The sequence below is a fragment of the Choloepus didactylus genome, chromosome 3 (genome assembly GCF_015220235.1).
Source record: "Choloepus didactylus isolate mChoDid1 chromosome 3, mChoDid1.pri, whole genome shotgun sequence".
Taxonomy (NCBI): domain Eukaryota; kingdom Metazoa; phylum Chordata; class Mammalia; order Pilosa; family Megalonychidae; genus Choloepus; species Choloepus didactylus.
The window spans coordinates 163,513,810-163,528,239 of NC_051309.1; the positions used below are offsets into that span (position 1 = coordinate 163,513,810).

Below are 14,430 nucleotides of genomic sequence, written 5' to 3' on the forward strand. Positions count from 1 at the left end.
TAAGTCAGAGAGAGAGAGAGAGAGGGCCACATCTGAGCAACAAAGAGGTACTCAGGGGGAGACTCTTAGGCACAATCATATGCAAGTTCAGCCTCTCCTTTGCAATAACGAGTGAAGCTCAGTTCTTAGACCTTGCCTTATCTTATTGCTAGCTCTAATCTACTATGGTCAACCCTGTGATTTTGACCCTCTCTGTCCCAGACTGTAAAGAACTTAGAATCCATACGCTAAATGTGAAGCATGTGAAGACTTCCTTGCCACCTACTTGCAGCAAAGCAATCTCACAACCAGCTGTTTTCAGTTCTTCCAGCCTCTTTCATAGATTATGTTCCCAGAGTAGCCACCATCTTCACATCTCTCCACAACCTGTCCCTCTGTTTCTCACTGTTTCTTTCTTCCTCTCTTCTGCATTGTCACTGTGGACTCTTCCCCTGACAGGGGCTGCATTGCCATAACTGTTGCAGATTCTCTCTAAAACTTAACCTCTTGTCTCCCTCATTTTTGAAGGACAGTTTTGCCAGATATAGAATTCTTGGTTGGCAGTTTTTTCTTTCAGTATCTTAAATATATCACACCAATGCCTTCTCATCTCCCTGGTTTCTGTGGAGAAATCCACACATAGTCTTACTGAGCTTCCCTTGCTGCTTTCAGAAATTTCTCTTTGTCTTTGACAGTTGACAATCTGATTATTCAGTGTCTTGGATTAGGTTTATACAGTCTATTCCATTTGGGGTATGCTATGCTTCTGGGATCTGTAATTTTATGTCTTTCATAAGAGTTGGGAAATTTTCAGTGATTATTTCCTCCATTATTTTTTCTGCTCCTTTTCCCTTCTCTTCTCCTTCTGGGACACCCATAACATGCATATTCATGTGTTTCATGTTATTCAGTTCCCTGAAACCCTGCTCATATTTTTCCATTCTTTTCCTTATCTGTTTGTTTGTGTGTAAGATTTCAGATGTCTTGTCTTCTGGTTCACTAATCCTTTCTTCTGCCTCTTCAGATCTGCTGTTTGTATGTCTTCATTGTGTTTTTCATCTCTTCTATTGTGCCTTTCATTCCCATAAGTTCTGCTATTTGTTTTTTCAAGCTTTCAAGTTCTTCTGTACGGTCACCCTGTGTCTTCTTTATATACTTCATCTCTTGAGCAACATTTTCCTTCAACTTGTTGAAAAGATTTAGATTTGTCTGAACATCTTTAATTAGTTGTTTCAACTCCTGTATCTAAGTTGAGGTTTTAGTATTTCCTCTGAACCATACCTTTGTGCTTCCTAGTATGTCTTATAATTTTTTGCTGATGTCTATCTAGGTATCTGATTTCCTGATTAGTTTATTCTGATGGTTGTTTTCTTTTACCTAGGGTTTTCTTGTTGGTTGGCTTGTTCTCTATCTGTTCATTAACATTCAGTTCAACTTACTCTAGATCTCTGTCATAGCTTCTGTTTAACTGATCAGAAATTTCCAGCTCTTGTTTTTCTGGTTCTTGTCCTGCCTATATGGAAGTTTTTTGTTTTGTTTTGTTTTTCTTTTCTTTTTTTTTTTTTTTTTTGAGGAGGGTCTCCCCAGATGCAATCTACCCCACTTCAGTCAGATTTTTCCAGACAAGATAGGCCCTGGACTCAGGAAGAGGATGTAATCAAGTATCAAGGTTCCCTGGGGAGGACACCTTGCAGGGTGCCACTCTTTTCTGTGAAACCTCTTGATTCTGTGTTTTTCCTATCTTGCCTAGCAGGTGGTGCTTGTCAGCCCACAGCTCCCCACCATGGTAATGTGGTATGGTGCCTTTTATTCTCAGCAGACCCTGTACTTGCCAGGGGCATAGTTAAGTCAGAGGCTGAGGTGGAGGCAGGCTTAAACTGTTTCTGTTTTCCAGCCCCTGGGGTCTGAATTCTCTGAATTAGAGCCACTACTTGTGCTGGGTCTTGCCACACCCCGTCTTGGAGAAGATAAGCCCTTCAGGAAACTATCTCCTTTATCTGACTAGCTACTTTGTCTCTCAGCATACCACAGCTTCACCTTTGCCTGGGGCAGTACTGACAACTGAAAAAGTTGCTGCTTTCTTTATGCTAAATAGCAAAAAATAGAAAAGAAAAGAGAAAAGAAAAAATCCTATTCAGACCCAGTCCCCAGTCCTCTGGTTCACTAGTCAAGAGCTGGAGTTGGTAACTGGCTCTATGTGCCCCTTTTCCAGCATTCTGAGCTCACTCAACTCCACCTCTGTTTTCTTTTTTTTTTTTTCCCCCTCAGTCACACCTCCTCTCTGCAGAGGAGCTACCTCCAGGTTCCTTTCATGCTTGCTCTGGGTTTACCTGAATCTGGAGCTTGTATTCAGCAGTCCAAATTTGCTAATTAAATCCACAATTGGTTCTGTGCTGCGATCTTGGCTCTTTCACCCAATCCAGACTGCTCTACAATGTGTGTCTGGTCACAGCAGCCCCCCAAACAGTTGTTCTAGTCAGTTCTTGAGTATTTAGTAGCTGCCCCAGAGGACAAATTAAATCCCACACCTCCCTATGCTGCCATCTTGCCCTGCCTCCCTACTCTGCCCCCCTTCTTTTTAATTCATACTGTCACCTCTCTAGTTCATGCTCTCACTACTTTTTATAAGTAATAGCCTCCTAACTTTGCTCTCTACCTAGTCTCTCTCCACTCAGCTTACCTTACTTACTACCTCCAAGTTCATTTTTCATACAGTTCTCATATCACTCATGTGCTCAAAACTTTTCAAAAGTTCCTTAATAAACTGACTGCTAATAACTCAAATTGACAAAATCATCTACAATAAGTTTCCACACTACCCTTCTAGTTTTCTCTCATTATACCCTTAAGCATACTTAATTTGTGTATTTATATTCATTACATGCACACACCCAAACTATAACATTAATTGTTCTGTAAATACACTTCATATTTTCCCATCTTTGTATGTTTGCATAAGCTTTCAGTTTTCAATGGAATGACTACTAATTTCCCAATAACCTCCTAAGCTAGTAAAAGTAATACTCATTCTTACACAAACATGAACTTTTACCTGATTTTTTCTTTGCTCCTACCAACTGGGTGAATATAATACAATCTTCCTCTCTCCCTGCCCTTTTAACCCCCATAGTGCTTTGTATTTGTTTTATTGCATTCACACCCCCAGCTCTAGAATTATGTAAGCATTCACGTTCATAATCAAAATAACTTCTCTGAAAGTAAGCAACATGCTTACTCTTTGTAGTTCCTTTGCTTCTCAAATAAAAACCATGTTAGTATGATGAAATGAATATCAAGTGTCTCATAAAAACATTCCCTATTTTCTTTATTCTAGTTAGGATAAATCAAAATTAACGATTCCTATTCTTTAACTTTCTTTCAAAGTAAACAGATTCAATGGGTGATTTTCAAGGACATTGCATGATTCCAGACCTCATGCAGGGTATTAGGTCTTTAGATTTCCATATATGGGATATAATTATGCCTTTACTTAATATTTTATCCACAGTTTTCTTTTCTCTTTGTTGTACTTCATTGTTTCATCATATAACACATTTCTAATTATTACTAGGTCCTTAAGATTATATATGGTTACTCATTCCTGCTAATCTATAATGAGTATATTTATACTATATTAAATACTTGTAAAGTCTCAGTTTTTTTTTTTTTTGGAAAAGAGTTTATATACCCATTCTCAATTTCTCTCAAGGAGTCAACTGTTTATATATAAAACTGGAAGATCTATTATCAAATCACTCTTGGTAAGTTATCCTAGTATTGATAATGCAATAAAAACAAGTTACTTATACCTGTACTCAAAATAATCTAATTATACCATCATTATCATTTGGAACAAGTCAATGTGTGTTTTTAGATTACCTGCTATTGTGTTGAGAAACATCAAGTACTCGAAATTTGAAATCTCTCTGTGTTGCCACCGCTGGGTCATATTAGAAGCTTTAAAAAGTTGATGTGGACTAGCTAATGAAATACGCCTGCAAGAAAAAGTATTCAGTGTAACATTAATTATATCACAATAATAAATCATGAATATCTGTTCTTATTCATTCATAATGAAATCTGTATAATTCTGAAAAGTTCTATTCATGTTATAGTGATAAATACCACAAATGCATTAGTCTATAATTAATCGTTAAAGAAATGTTTGAACTAGCCACTAGTCTTTTATACTTGTTTTATTCATACGGGTAAGCTGTCATTACAATGCCATTATAATATCCAGGTTCCATACAAGTTGATTAAAAACAGTATGATTGTTCGAGATTTACTGATTTAAAAAGAAGGATATGTAGTACCAGAAAAATATGTAGTAAAAATGTATTCACAAATCTTTATCAATTTTAATAGTCATCTCTGAAAGACAACACATTGTACATTGTAAATTCAAATATCATATTTATATATCCTTTGTAACAAAAGGGAAGTCGATTCTAAACTATTTAGGTGTCTATTCATGGGATGGGATAAATTAATAAAAACTTTTTTTTTTTTATATATACTGCTTAGTAAAAGACCAAGTTTTCTGTGTTCTTCTAATGAAATGTAAATACCAAATGACACAACTGATATTAAGTAGCAGTGTCAAATAGGTAGCAGAGCTAGTCATTATATTCATAGCCTACAGTTTAAGAGAAGTACACGGCCACAGTTGTTACCTCCAAGGACAATGTGAATATTTTTCAAAAAAAAGTTTCATTTAGGTACAATTTACATAACATACACTACCCATTGTAAATGTACATTTCAATGATTTTTTTAAAGTAAATTTACAGTTGCACAATTATTAACACAATCCATTTTTAGCATTTCCATCACCTCAGAAATTTGCCTCCTGCTTATTTATAGTTAATTCTCATTCCTATCTCCAGTTCTAGGCAACTACGAATCTGCATTGTCTTTATGTATTGCTTTTTATGCATACTTCAGAAATGGAATCATACATTATGCAGTCTTTTTTTGTATGTCAGACTACTTCACTAAGCATAATGTGGTAGGATAAATCAGCAGTTCATTCTTTTTTACTGGTGAATACTATTCCACTGTATGAATATAAATTTTGTTTGTACATTCACGAGTTGATGGATGTTTAAATTGTTTCCAGTTTTAGCTCTTATGAACAATGCTACCGTTAACATTCACGCATCTGTCTTTATGTGAGCATTATGTTTTCACTTCTCTTTGGTAGATTCCTAAGATTGGAAATGCTGGGTTATAAATCGAGTTTGTCAAAGATTTTTTTTTTTCCAGAGGCATGAACTTTTTATTCAGGGCTTTTTTTAATGGAAGCAAGTCATGTTGCCTGGATTCAGGAGCTGCTCTAAATGGCAGCGAATTGAGAGCTCAACATGAAGATACTTCTCAAAAGTTTAAGGCAAAGACATTCAAATGGGTATGAAGCACAGGAGCTGGGGTCTCGTGACATGGGGAGGGATCAATTGTAGTCAACGTGGAGGAGGGGAGGAGATAATAGAATCTCAGGGAGATTCAGGGAAGAGGTAAGCTATAGATAACATTTAGCCAGAGGCCTGATTTCATAAGAAGAATAGGACAAACCTTAACTGACCTAGGTCACGCAAGCTGCTGTGTGCGCAGACACTCTTCGAGCCCTTGGGGAAGGCCCTGGGCCTTGGGATCCCACAATCTTTGATTCTTGAAGATGACTGTACAACTACCTAGCCTCTACGGTGTGACTGTGTGACCACGAAAACACTACAGCCCACACACCCCCCATCCAGTGCAGGGACAGATGAGTAAAAGAAGGGAGACAAAAGTAAATGAATAATGGGGGTGAAGGAGTATGAGATGTCCTAGGTGTTCTTTCGTACTTCTATCCTTATTTTTATTTCTTGGAGTAATGAAAATGTTCAAAAAAACTGATTGTGACCATGAATGCACAATTACACGATGCTACTATGAACAATGGACCACAGACCCCAGATGACTGTGTGGTATGTGAATACATCCCAAGAAAACTGCATTAAAAAAAATAAAAATAAAAATTTTTAAAAAGTGATGTAAGGCTAAACATCCTCAGGGGACACCTCTTTTGCATTAGTCTCAGTAAAAAATGAATAGAGAATAATGTAAGAGTAAGCACTTCTGGAATGTCAAAGTAAAGACCTAAGAAAATCTGCTCCTTCATAAAAGCAATGCAAACACTGGAAACAACAGGGATTTATCCCAGGAATGTATAATTAATATCCAAGTATCAACCAAGGATAATATGCCATAGTAATAAAGGACAAAATTTGTATGATCATCTCAACATATGCCGAAAAAATATTTGACAAAATTCAACACCTTTTCATGACAAAAATACTCAACAAACTAAGAACAGAGATGAATTTTCTCAAAGTGATAAAGGGCACTTTGAAAAAAACTCACATTCATCGTACTTTACGGTGAAAGACTACTTCCCCTCAAAGCAGGAATAAGACATGGATGTCTTCTGTTGCCAACTCTATTTGACATTGTACTAGAGGTTCTAGGCAAGGCAAACATATTGTAAAAGAAGAATTCAAACTGTATTCACAGATATTTTATATAGAAAATCCTCAGGAATTCACCAAGAAACTATTAGAACTAATAAAAGAGTTCAGGTGCGGTATAAGGATAAAGCTTAATATGCAAAAATCAACTGTATTCCTACACATTAGCTATCAATAATCCAAAAAATGAAATTTAGAAAACAATTCCATTTATAATAGCATCAAAAGAATGAACAAAGGAATAAATTTGACAAAAGAAGTATAAGACTTGTACCCTGAAAACTACAAAACATTGTTGAGAGAAATAGAAGAAAACCTAAATAAAAGGAATGTTACCCCATGTTCATGGATCAGAAGATTTAATATTGTTAAGATAGCAATACTCCCTAAAACGATCGATTCAATGCAATCTCAATCAAAATCCAAGCTGCCTTTTTTTCCCCCAGAAATTAATCAACTGATCAGAACATTCATTTGGAAATGCAAAGGACCCAAACAACCAAAACAATTTTGAAATGAAGAACCAAGTTGGAAGACTCACACTTCCAATTTCAAGACTTACTGCAGAGCTATAGGAATCAAGATAGTGTGGTACTTGCCCAAGTATAGATAATAGATCAATATAATAGAATTGAGAGTCTAAAAGTAAATCCATACTTTAGAGTCGAGTGATTTTCAATAAGACTATTGAAAATAGTCTATGCAATGGGCAAAGAATAGTCTTTTCAACAAATAGTGCTGGAGCAATTGGTTATCTGTATACAGGAGAGAGAAAACTGACTCCTACCTCACACCATATGCAAATATTAACTCAAAATGAAACACAGATGTAAATTTAAGAACTAAAACCATAAAACTCTTAGAAGAAAACACAGGAGTAAATCTTTATGACCTTTTGTGAAACAATGACATCTTATACATGACATTGAGAGCACAAGCAACAAAAGAAAAAACAGATAAATTGGACTTCATCACATTAGTAACTTTTGTTCTTCAAGGTACACTATAAAAAAATTAAAAGACAAACCATAGACAGGGAGAAAATATTTGCAAGTCATATATCTGATAAGCGACTTATATATCGAGAATATGTAAAGATCAGTTTGTCCGACTTTTTAAGAAGTTTCCAAATTATTTTCCAAAGTGGTTATACCATTGTACAACCAGCAATGGCTATTCCAGTGAGTGTGAAGTGGCATCTTATTGCAGTTCTAATATATAGTTTTGAACCTCTTTTCATGTGTTTATTAGCCATTTGTGTATCTCTTCTGGTGAAATAATTATTCAAATCTTTCAGCTTCTTTATTAACTGAGTTGTTTCTATTTTATTATTCAGTTTTAATTCGCGATACAAGTCCTTTATTGGTTACATGATATACAAATACTTTCTGTCAGTTCGTAGATTATCTTTTCATTTATTTAATGTTATGCTTTGAAGCATAGTTTTTAACTTTAAATCCAATTTCTCAATATTTTCTTTTATGGATTATGCTTTTGGGTCATGTCTTAAAAACTCTGACACCTAAGCCAAGCTTTTTAAATATTTTCTCCTGTGTTTCTTTTAGACATTTTATAGTTTTAGCTTTTACATTAAGTTCCATGACACATTTTGAATTAATTTTTACATATGGCATCACATAAGCATTGATATTCATTCTCTTACACATAAATATCCAATTGTCTCAATGCCATTTGTTTAAAGATTATCCTTTCTCCATGGATTTCTTGTGACACTTTAATAAAAAAAAACTCACCATAAATCCAAGAGTTTATTTTTGCATTCCCAATTCTGTTCCATTAATTTATACGCCTAATGTTGTATAAATACCACACTGTCATGATAACTGTGGCTTTATAGTAAGGTTTGAAATCAGGAATATAAATCCTCTAACTTTGTTGTTTTTCAAAATTATTTTGGCTCTCTTAGAGCTACTGCATTTCAGCTTGTCAGTTTCTCCAAATCTGCTGGGGTTTTGATAGGGATTGCATTGAATTTACCAATCCGGGGAGAATTACCATCTTGGTAATACTGAGTCTATGTCAGATAACCAGCAATGTACAAGATAGAAATTATCTCTGCCCACACATGCTTATATGTAAACAAAATAAATAGCTTGTGATAAGTGACAGGAAGGATATAAATAGGGCATCATGATATTGATTAATGGAGTGGGGATGGGAGGCTTTGGTTAAAGTTGTCAGGAATGACTTTTTATGTGGCTTTTAAGTTTTGATTTTAAGAAAAAGAATCAGCTAACCTTTGAAAGAAGGAATAGCATGTGCAAAGGCCCCAAAGTAAGGCAGAGTTTCCATTGTTCTAATATTTGCTGGAAAGTAAGTATCACTGGAACTTAGTGATCTTGGGAAGAAGGTGTCATGAGATGAGGCAGGAAAGAAAGGCCACATACAGATAAATGCAAGGTTCTGTTTAAGATTTTCATCTTTATCCTGAGAGCATCAGACAATCTTCAAAGGGCTCTCACCAGAACAGATGTGATCAGATTTATACTTCAAGGTTATTCAAGTTCCCATATGGATTAACTGGAATACCAGCAGGAGAAAAAAATGTATAAAGGTTGAGTAGTTACGAGCCTACTGTAGAAATTCAGAAGTTCTGAAACCCAGGAACTCTTTAGAGCTGGGAGGTACACAAGGGAAGAAGTGGGAGCAAGGAAAAAAAGGAGGGGAAAAAAAGGAGGGGAAAAAAACAGCTACTCCAGGCCTCTCCTGAGCACCAACTCCTTTCCCTCCCCTTGTCTGGGACCCTGCACGTCTCTAAGCAACTAACTGCAAGAAAACACCTTCTGATAGTTGTTAAAATCCTTGATATGCATCCTATTTAGCGTATCAGTCAGGGTTCTCTAGAGAAACAGAACCAATAAGAGACATATTAAGAGATTTATTTTAAGGTATTGGCTCATGCGATTGTAGGGGCTGCAAAGTACAAAGTCCATAGGGCAGGCTGGCAGGCTAGAAACTCAGGAGTTGATGTCGCAGTCTTGAGCAGAGTCTTCTGATTCTGGAACCCTCAGTTCTTGCTGTTAAACAGACTCCAACTGATCGGATGAGGTTCACTAACATTTTCGAGGGTGACCTCCTTTACCTAAAGTTAATTGTAGATGTTAACCACATCTACAAAGTAACTTTACAGCAACACTGTGAAGTGTTTGATGAAACAACTAGTGTTTGATTAAACAACTGGGTAGTATAGCCCAGCCAAACTGACACAAAGACTATCATAGTTAGTATTCCTGGAGGGAATCAAGTGAAATCAAGTGATAGAGTTGGGCAAAACTTGCAGGGAAAAAGGGAAGCGAGAGTGACATTGTAGAGTGATTCTCTGGGCTGATTCAATACACTGTTATGGCTTATAAATGGTATTGATTGTTACATGTTTGCAATGCAAGTAGTCATAAAGCATCAGGGAGAATACTCCTAATCAGGAAGAGCCACAGGTAGAAAAGTGGCATCAGAACGAACTTTCCTGCTATTTGCCATTAGTGGTGTGTCAGGATTGGGCACAAGTGCCTCTGTCCTCTGATGTTCTGTTGTTGACAAGTCAGAAGCCTCAGTCTTAATGGTCCCGGCTGCAGTGTTACTATACCTGGGCCAGGAGGAGTAGCTCATGAACATGAACAAAATTCAGAGGCCTGTTTGCCAAGTAAAGCTTGTTGACATGATGCAGAAAAATTCACAGCATTCAACCCTCTGGCAATCAAAGAAAAACTACTCTCTCTTTAGCCCCTACCACCAAAAATGAGGTCCATTGGACACTGTATTAGAGACATACATGCCTCACTTGGGCAATGTTCTTGGTTCCTTATGGGCATAGACCAACAGGATATACTGGGAGCTAGACAGTAAGCTGTGGTGTGTTCTCTAGCTCTGGAGCCCCACAACCCTGATGATCTGTGACTGATGATTTTGCCAACTGGTGTCTCTAGCAAGGAGATGCATCCTGTACGTAGAGGTGCTCCTTGGGTATTTGGACTCATTACCTCCCTGATACAGCTACCATCCTTACATGGCTACCATCCTTACAACTCTTTGGAAAAGAAGCTGTTGGCCTACTACTGAGGTCCTTGTAAAACTGAAGGCTGGCAGATAGAGGGCTATGACTTCATAGATCTATTTTCAAAATTAAGTCTTCTCTCTTGAGCCTTCAGGACAAAAAGCCTGGGTACAAGTAAAGAATGACTGGAAAAAGGGGAAATTATAGGTACTGGGATGGGACCCACTAATTGTGTGGTGGTGGAAGAACAACGACCCCTGCACCAGGGAAAGAAACACCTTTGACTTCAATTAGCTTGTGTATGTGTGGGGAGAAATTAATGCTCCTTTTGTTTCCCAGATTCAGCACTCATCTGAGTTAAAGAGCAGTTGCAATCTTTTGTGAAATTTCTTCTATTGAGAATCTCCATTTTATTCATTGTTATACTTTTTAAAATTCCTTAAACATGGTTTCCTTTAGTTCTTTGAACATATTAGTATATTGTAACAACTCTGGATTTTGATTCTTTTTCTCCTGAAGATGGCTGTTGTTGCTGTTTTTCACTTTGTTACTTGTTTAGTAACTTGCCTTGTCTACATGTCAAATCTGTTTCCTCCACAGTGTATGGTTGCTGACATCTCTATCTGCTTAGTTGTTTTTTATTCTTCTTTTTAGATTTATACCTGGCTTCCTAGAGGTTACTCCTGCATCTGCACAGTTTAGTGGCCAGTCAATGATTGTACAGTGGCTGCAGTAGCTATGCCCAAGCACTTCAAGTCAGTAAGGCTTTCAACTTCTGTCAGTGGATCTCTCTGTGTGTAGAATATATTCAAAGTTCAAGCCATTTTCATCTCCCTCAGTTTTCACTTTTCACTGGCTCCTTTTGTATCCCCTGTTCGTGTGTGCATTGTCAGGGTTGGCCAAAAGTATGTGGATAGCTTGAGTCCACTCTGGTCTCTGCTTCACACACACACAGCCTCAGCCAGGAATATGCCTGTCCTAACAGTAACTTCAGACTAGGTGAACCTTTGCCCTTCCTTTCTAAACTGCCACAAAGGCTGTGACTTCCATTAGCAATACTGCTGGGTGAGGGCACTGTCCACAGCTCCAAATCAAGTGGGATCCCTGAAACAGTGGCACTGAAGCTGTCACTCCTCATGACCTGCCCAGTCCTGGCAGAACCTCTGCACTGACAGAGCAGTATAGGATAAAGGCAGCACCAGGCAAGAACACCACAGACTCCTACTATTCCTAACTATTCAGAAGCTTTTCAAGAAAAAACACTTCTCAGATTATTGTATGGCTTTGGTCAATTTCCAGAGCCATTTCTGAAATGATTATTTTTGTCAATTTTATCCAGTTCAATAGTTGCCTTTTGGAGAGGTGAACTGCTGACCTCCTTAGCTGGCCATATCTGGAAGCCCCTCCTCAGTGTGATTATTTTTATTACTGCATTTTCATTTTTCTTCTATTGTGATTCCAAACCTTGGAATCATCAGAAATTGCTTCCCTTTCAAAATTAGCAATTCAATACCTCATGCCCCAACAATAGCCTTCTAAGCCTCCCAGATTACTTGCTCAAACCAATAGAAACTGGCTTCAAACTTTCCTCATTTCATCAGTTGCATAGATATTATAAGGCTGCCAAATGCAATAGAACTTTTTTGGTCTACATTTTATTAACTTCATCAGATCTTATCTTCTTTAAATACTGTCATATCTTAGCAGCCTATTTGCCTGCATTTCCTATATTTTTGGCCGCTCAGTTTATCTTATTTTGTTGTACTGTTTTTCTGCTTCTCTGACAGGGGGTGGTGTTTTTTCCTTATTTAACCTTAAATGTTGAGGTTCCTCAGGATGCAGTGCTAGTTTCTCTTGCCATTTCACAGTCTCGTCCCAGATGAGCTCATTCCCTCTCACGGCTTTAAGTTTCATCTAAATGGCAGTGACTCCCAGTTACTAGACCTTTCTTCTGAGCTCTGAACATATCTCCTATATATTCAATATTTCAGTCTAGACATCTCTCAGGGATTTCAATTTCAATCGATCTAAAATTAAACTTCTTATCTTCTTTCTATCCACGTCCACCCCTCAACTGTAACCATGACAACAGAGGGGATACACATACAACTGCTCAAGTGGTCCTAATCTTGGAAAATTCCACTGAGCAGCTCAAGCTGAAACCTGGGGAGACATATTGGATACCTCCTTCTCTCATCACCTCTAAGTCCCATAAATTCTATCTTCTAAAAATCTCTAAACAAGGATCTCTCTCTTCAACTCCACTATCACCATCACATGTCACCTGGATTTCTACAATAGGATCATAACTACTCAACCCATATGCATTTTTTCTCCCGCCTTAATTCCAAGTTATCCATATGGGAGATAGAATAACCTTGAAGTATAAATCTGGTCACATCTATTCTGGTAAGAGCCCTTCAAAGATTGTCTAATGCTCTTATGATAAAGATGAAAATCTTAAACACAATTTTGCATTGATCTGTATGTGGCCTTTCTTTCCTGCCTCATCTCATGACACCTTCTTCCCAAGATCACTAAGTTCCAGTGATACTTGCTTTCCAGCAAATACTAAAACATTGGAAACTCTGCCTTACTTTGGGGCCTTTGCACATGCTATTTCTTCTTTCAAAGGTTAGCTGATTCTTTTTCTTAAAATCAAAACTTAAAAGTCACATAAAAAGACATTCCTGACAACCTTAACCAAAGCCTCCCATCGCCACTCCATTAATCACTATCACGATGCACTATTTATATCCTTCCTGTCACTTATCACAAGCTATTTATTTTGCTTACATATTTGTTTAGACACGTGTGGGCAGATATGGTTTCTACCTTGTACACTGCTGGATGCCTGATACATTTATAAATGTTGAAAATCTACTTAATTGACTGATTTAATGAATTAAGACTTTTAGCTTTCATTCACTATGGGATAACATTATAAAGAGTTCCCAGGTATCATACATACAAAGTGATGTTTAAAATTTTTATAAAATAAAGAGATTAGTTTAAAAAAAAAAAAAACAAAAACCTTTTTTTTCCTTAAGCAAAGGAAATTTACTATGCTATTTTGAGCTACTTTTTTTCTGCACCATGAAATTCCTCAATAAAGTCTAAAATTATCTAATTAAATGCAATTGGTATTTTAAAGCAAATATTGCTTATAAGGTCACTTTTTAAGACCAGAAAGGTCACTTTATTTGCTCTGATTATATAAAAGTTATGACTTGTGGTGGTTTAACATATATGTCCACAAATCTTTTGATACTCCTCTACTTAAGCCGTGGTACTTAATTCCCCTCTCCTTGAGCCTAGGGTATATTTAGTGACTCACTTGTAACAAATACAATGTGGCAGAAATGATGATGTGTGATTATCAATGATAGGTCATAAAAAGACATTGGGGCTTATCTTTCACTCAGTCTCTCTGATCACTTTCTCTGAAGAGAGTCAGCTATTAGGTCATGCAGATGACTGACCTGCCAACTTGGTAAGAAACTGAGGATTCCTACCAAGGAACATGGGAGTGACTTTAATCTTAGAATGTCCTCCAGCCCAGGCTGACTGCAGTTCCTACCAATATCCTGTTTGCTGTTTGTTCACTCTATTTCATTTGCATTCATAATAAGATAATACCTTTAAAAAGTGAAATAGACACTAATCAAAAATAGCTCATAAATACAAGAGTAGGTATGCTAAGAATAACTTGCAATTTTTGACTTCTAATACATTTCAATCAATCAGTAGAAAAATCCAGTGTTCTCTCTTTTCCCAGTCCTTAAATCAGTGTACCTAAATTATAATGATGGTGAATCAATACCTACTATGAAAGAAAACAATTAGTAATGGTGCTATTTAAATATAGCCAATTGACTAGCACACAATAAATAGATATACTCCCACACTCTCCCAATTCCCTATACCACA

At 36.9% G+C, this 14,430-nt stretch overlaps 1 protein-coding gene across 3 annotated transcripts in view; it reads right to left on the reverse strand.

Moving 5' to 3' along the window:
- Nucleotides 1-14,430, reverse strand: part of LRBA (LPS responsive beige-like anchor protein) — a 1,009,660-nt gene that overhangs the window by 255,074 nt on the left and 740,156 nt on the right. For all 3 annotated transcript variants that reach the window (XM_037830797.1, XM_037830798.1, XM_037830799.1), the window contains one exon: nucleotides 3,859-3,974. In XM_037830797.1, coding sequence (XP_037686725.1) covers nucleotides 3,859-3,974 — 116 coding nt within the window. The remainder of the gene's footprint in view (nucleotides 1-3,858; nucleotides 3,975-14,430) is intronic.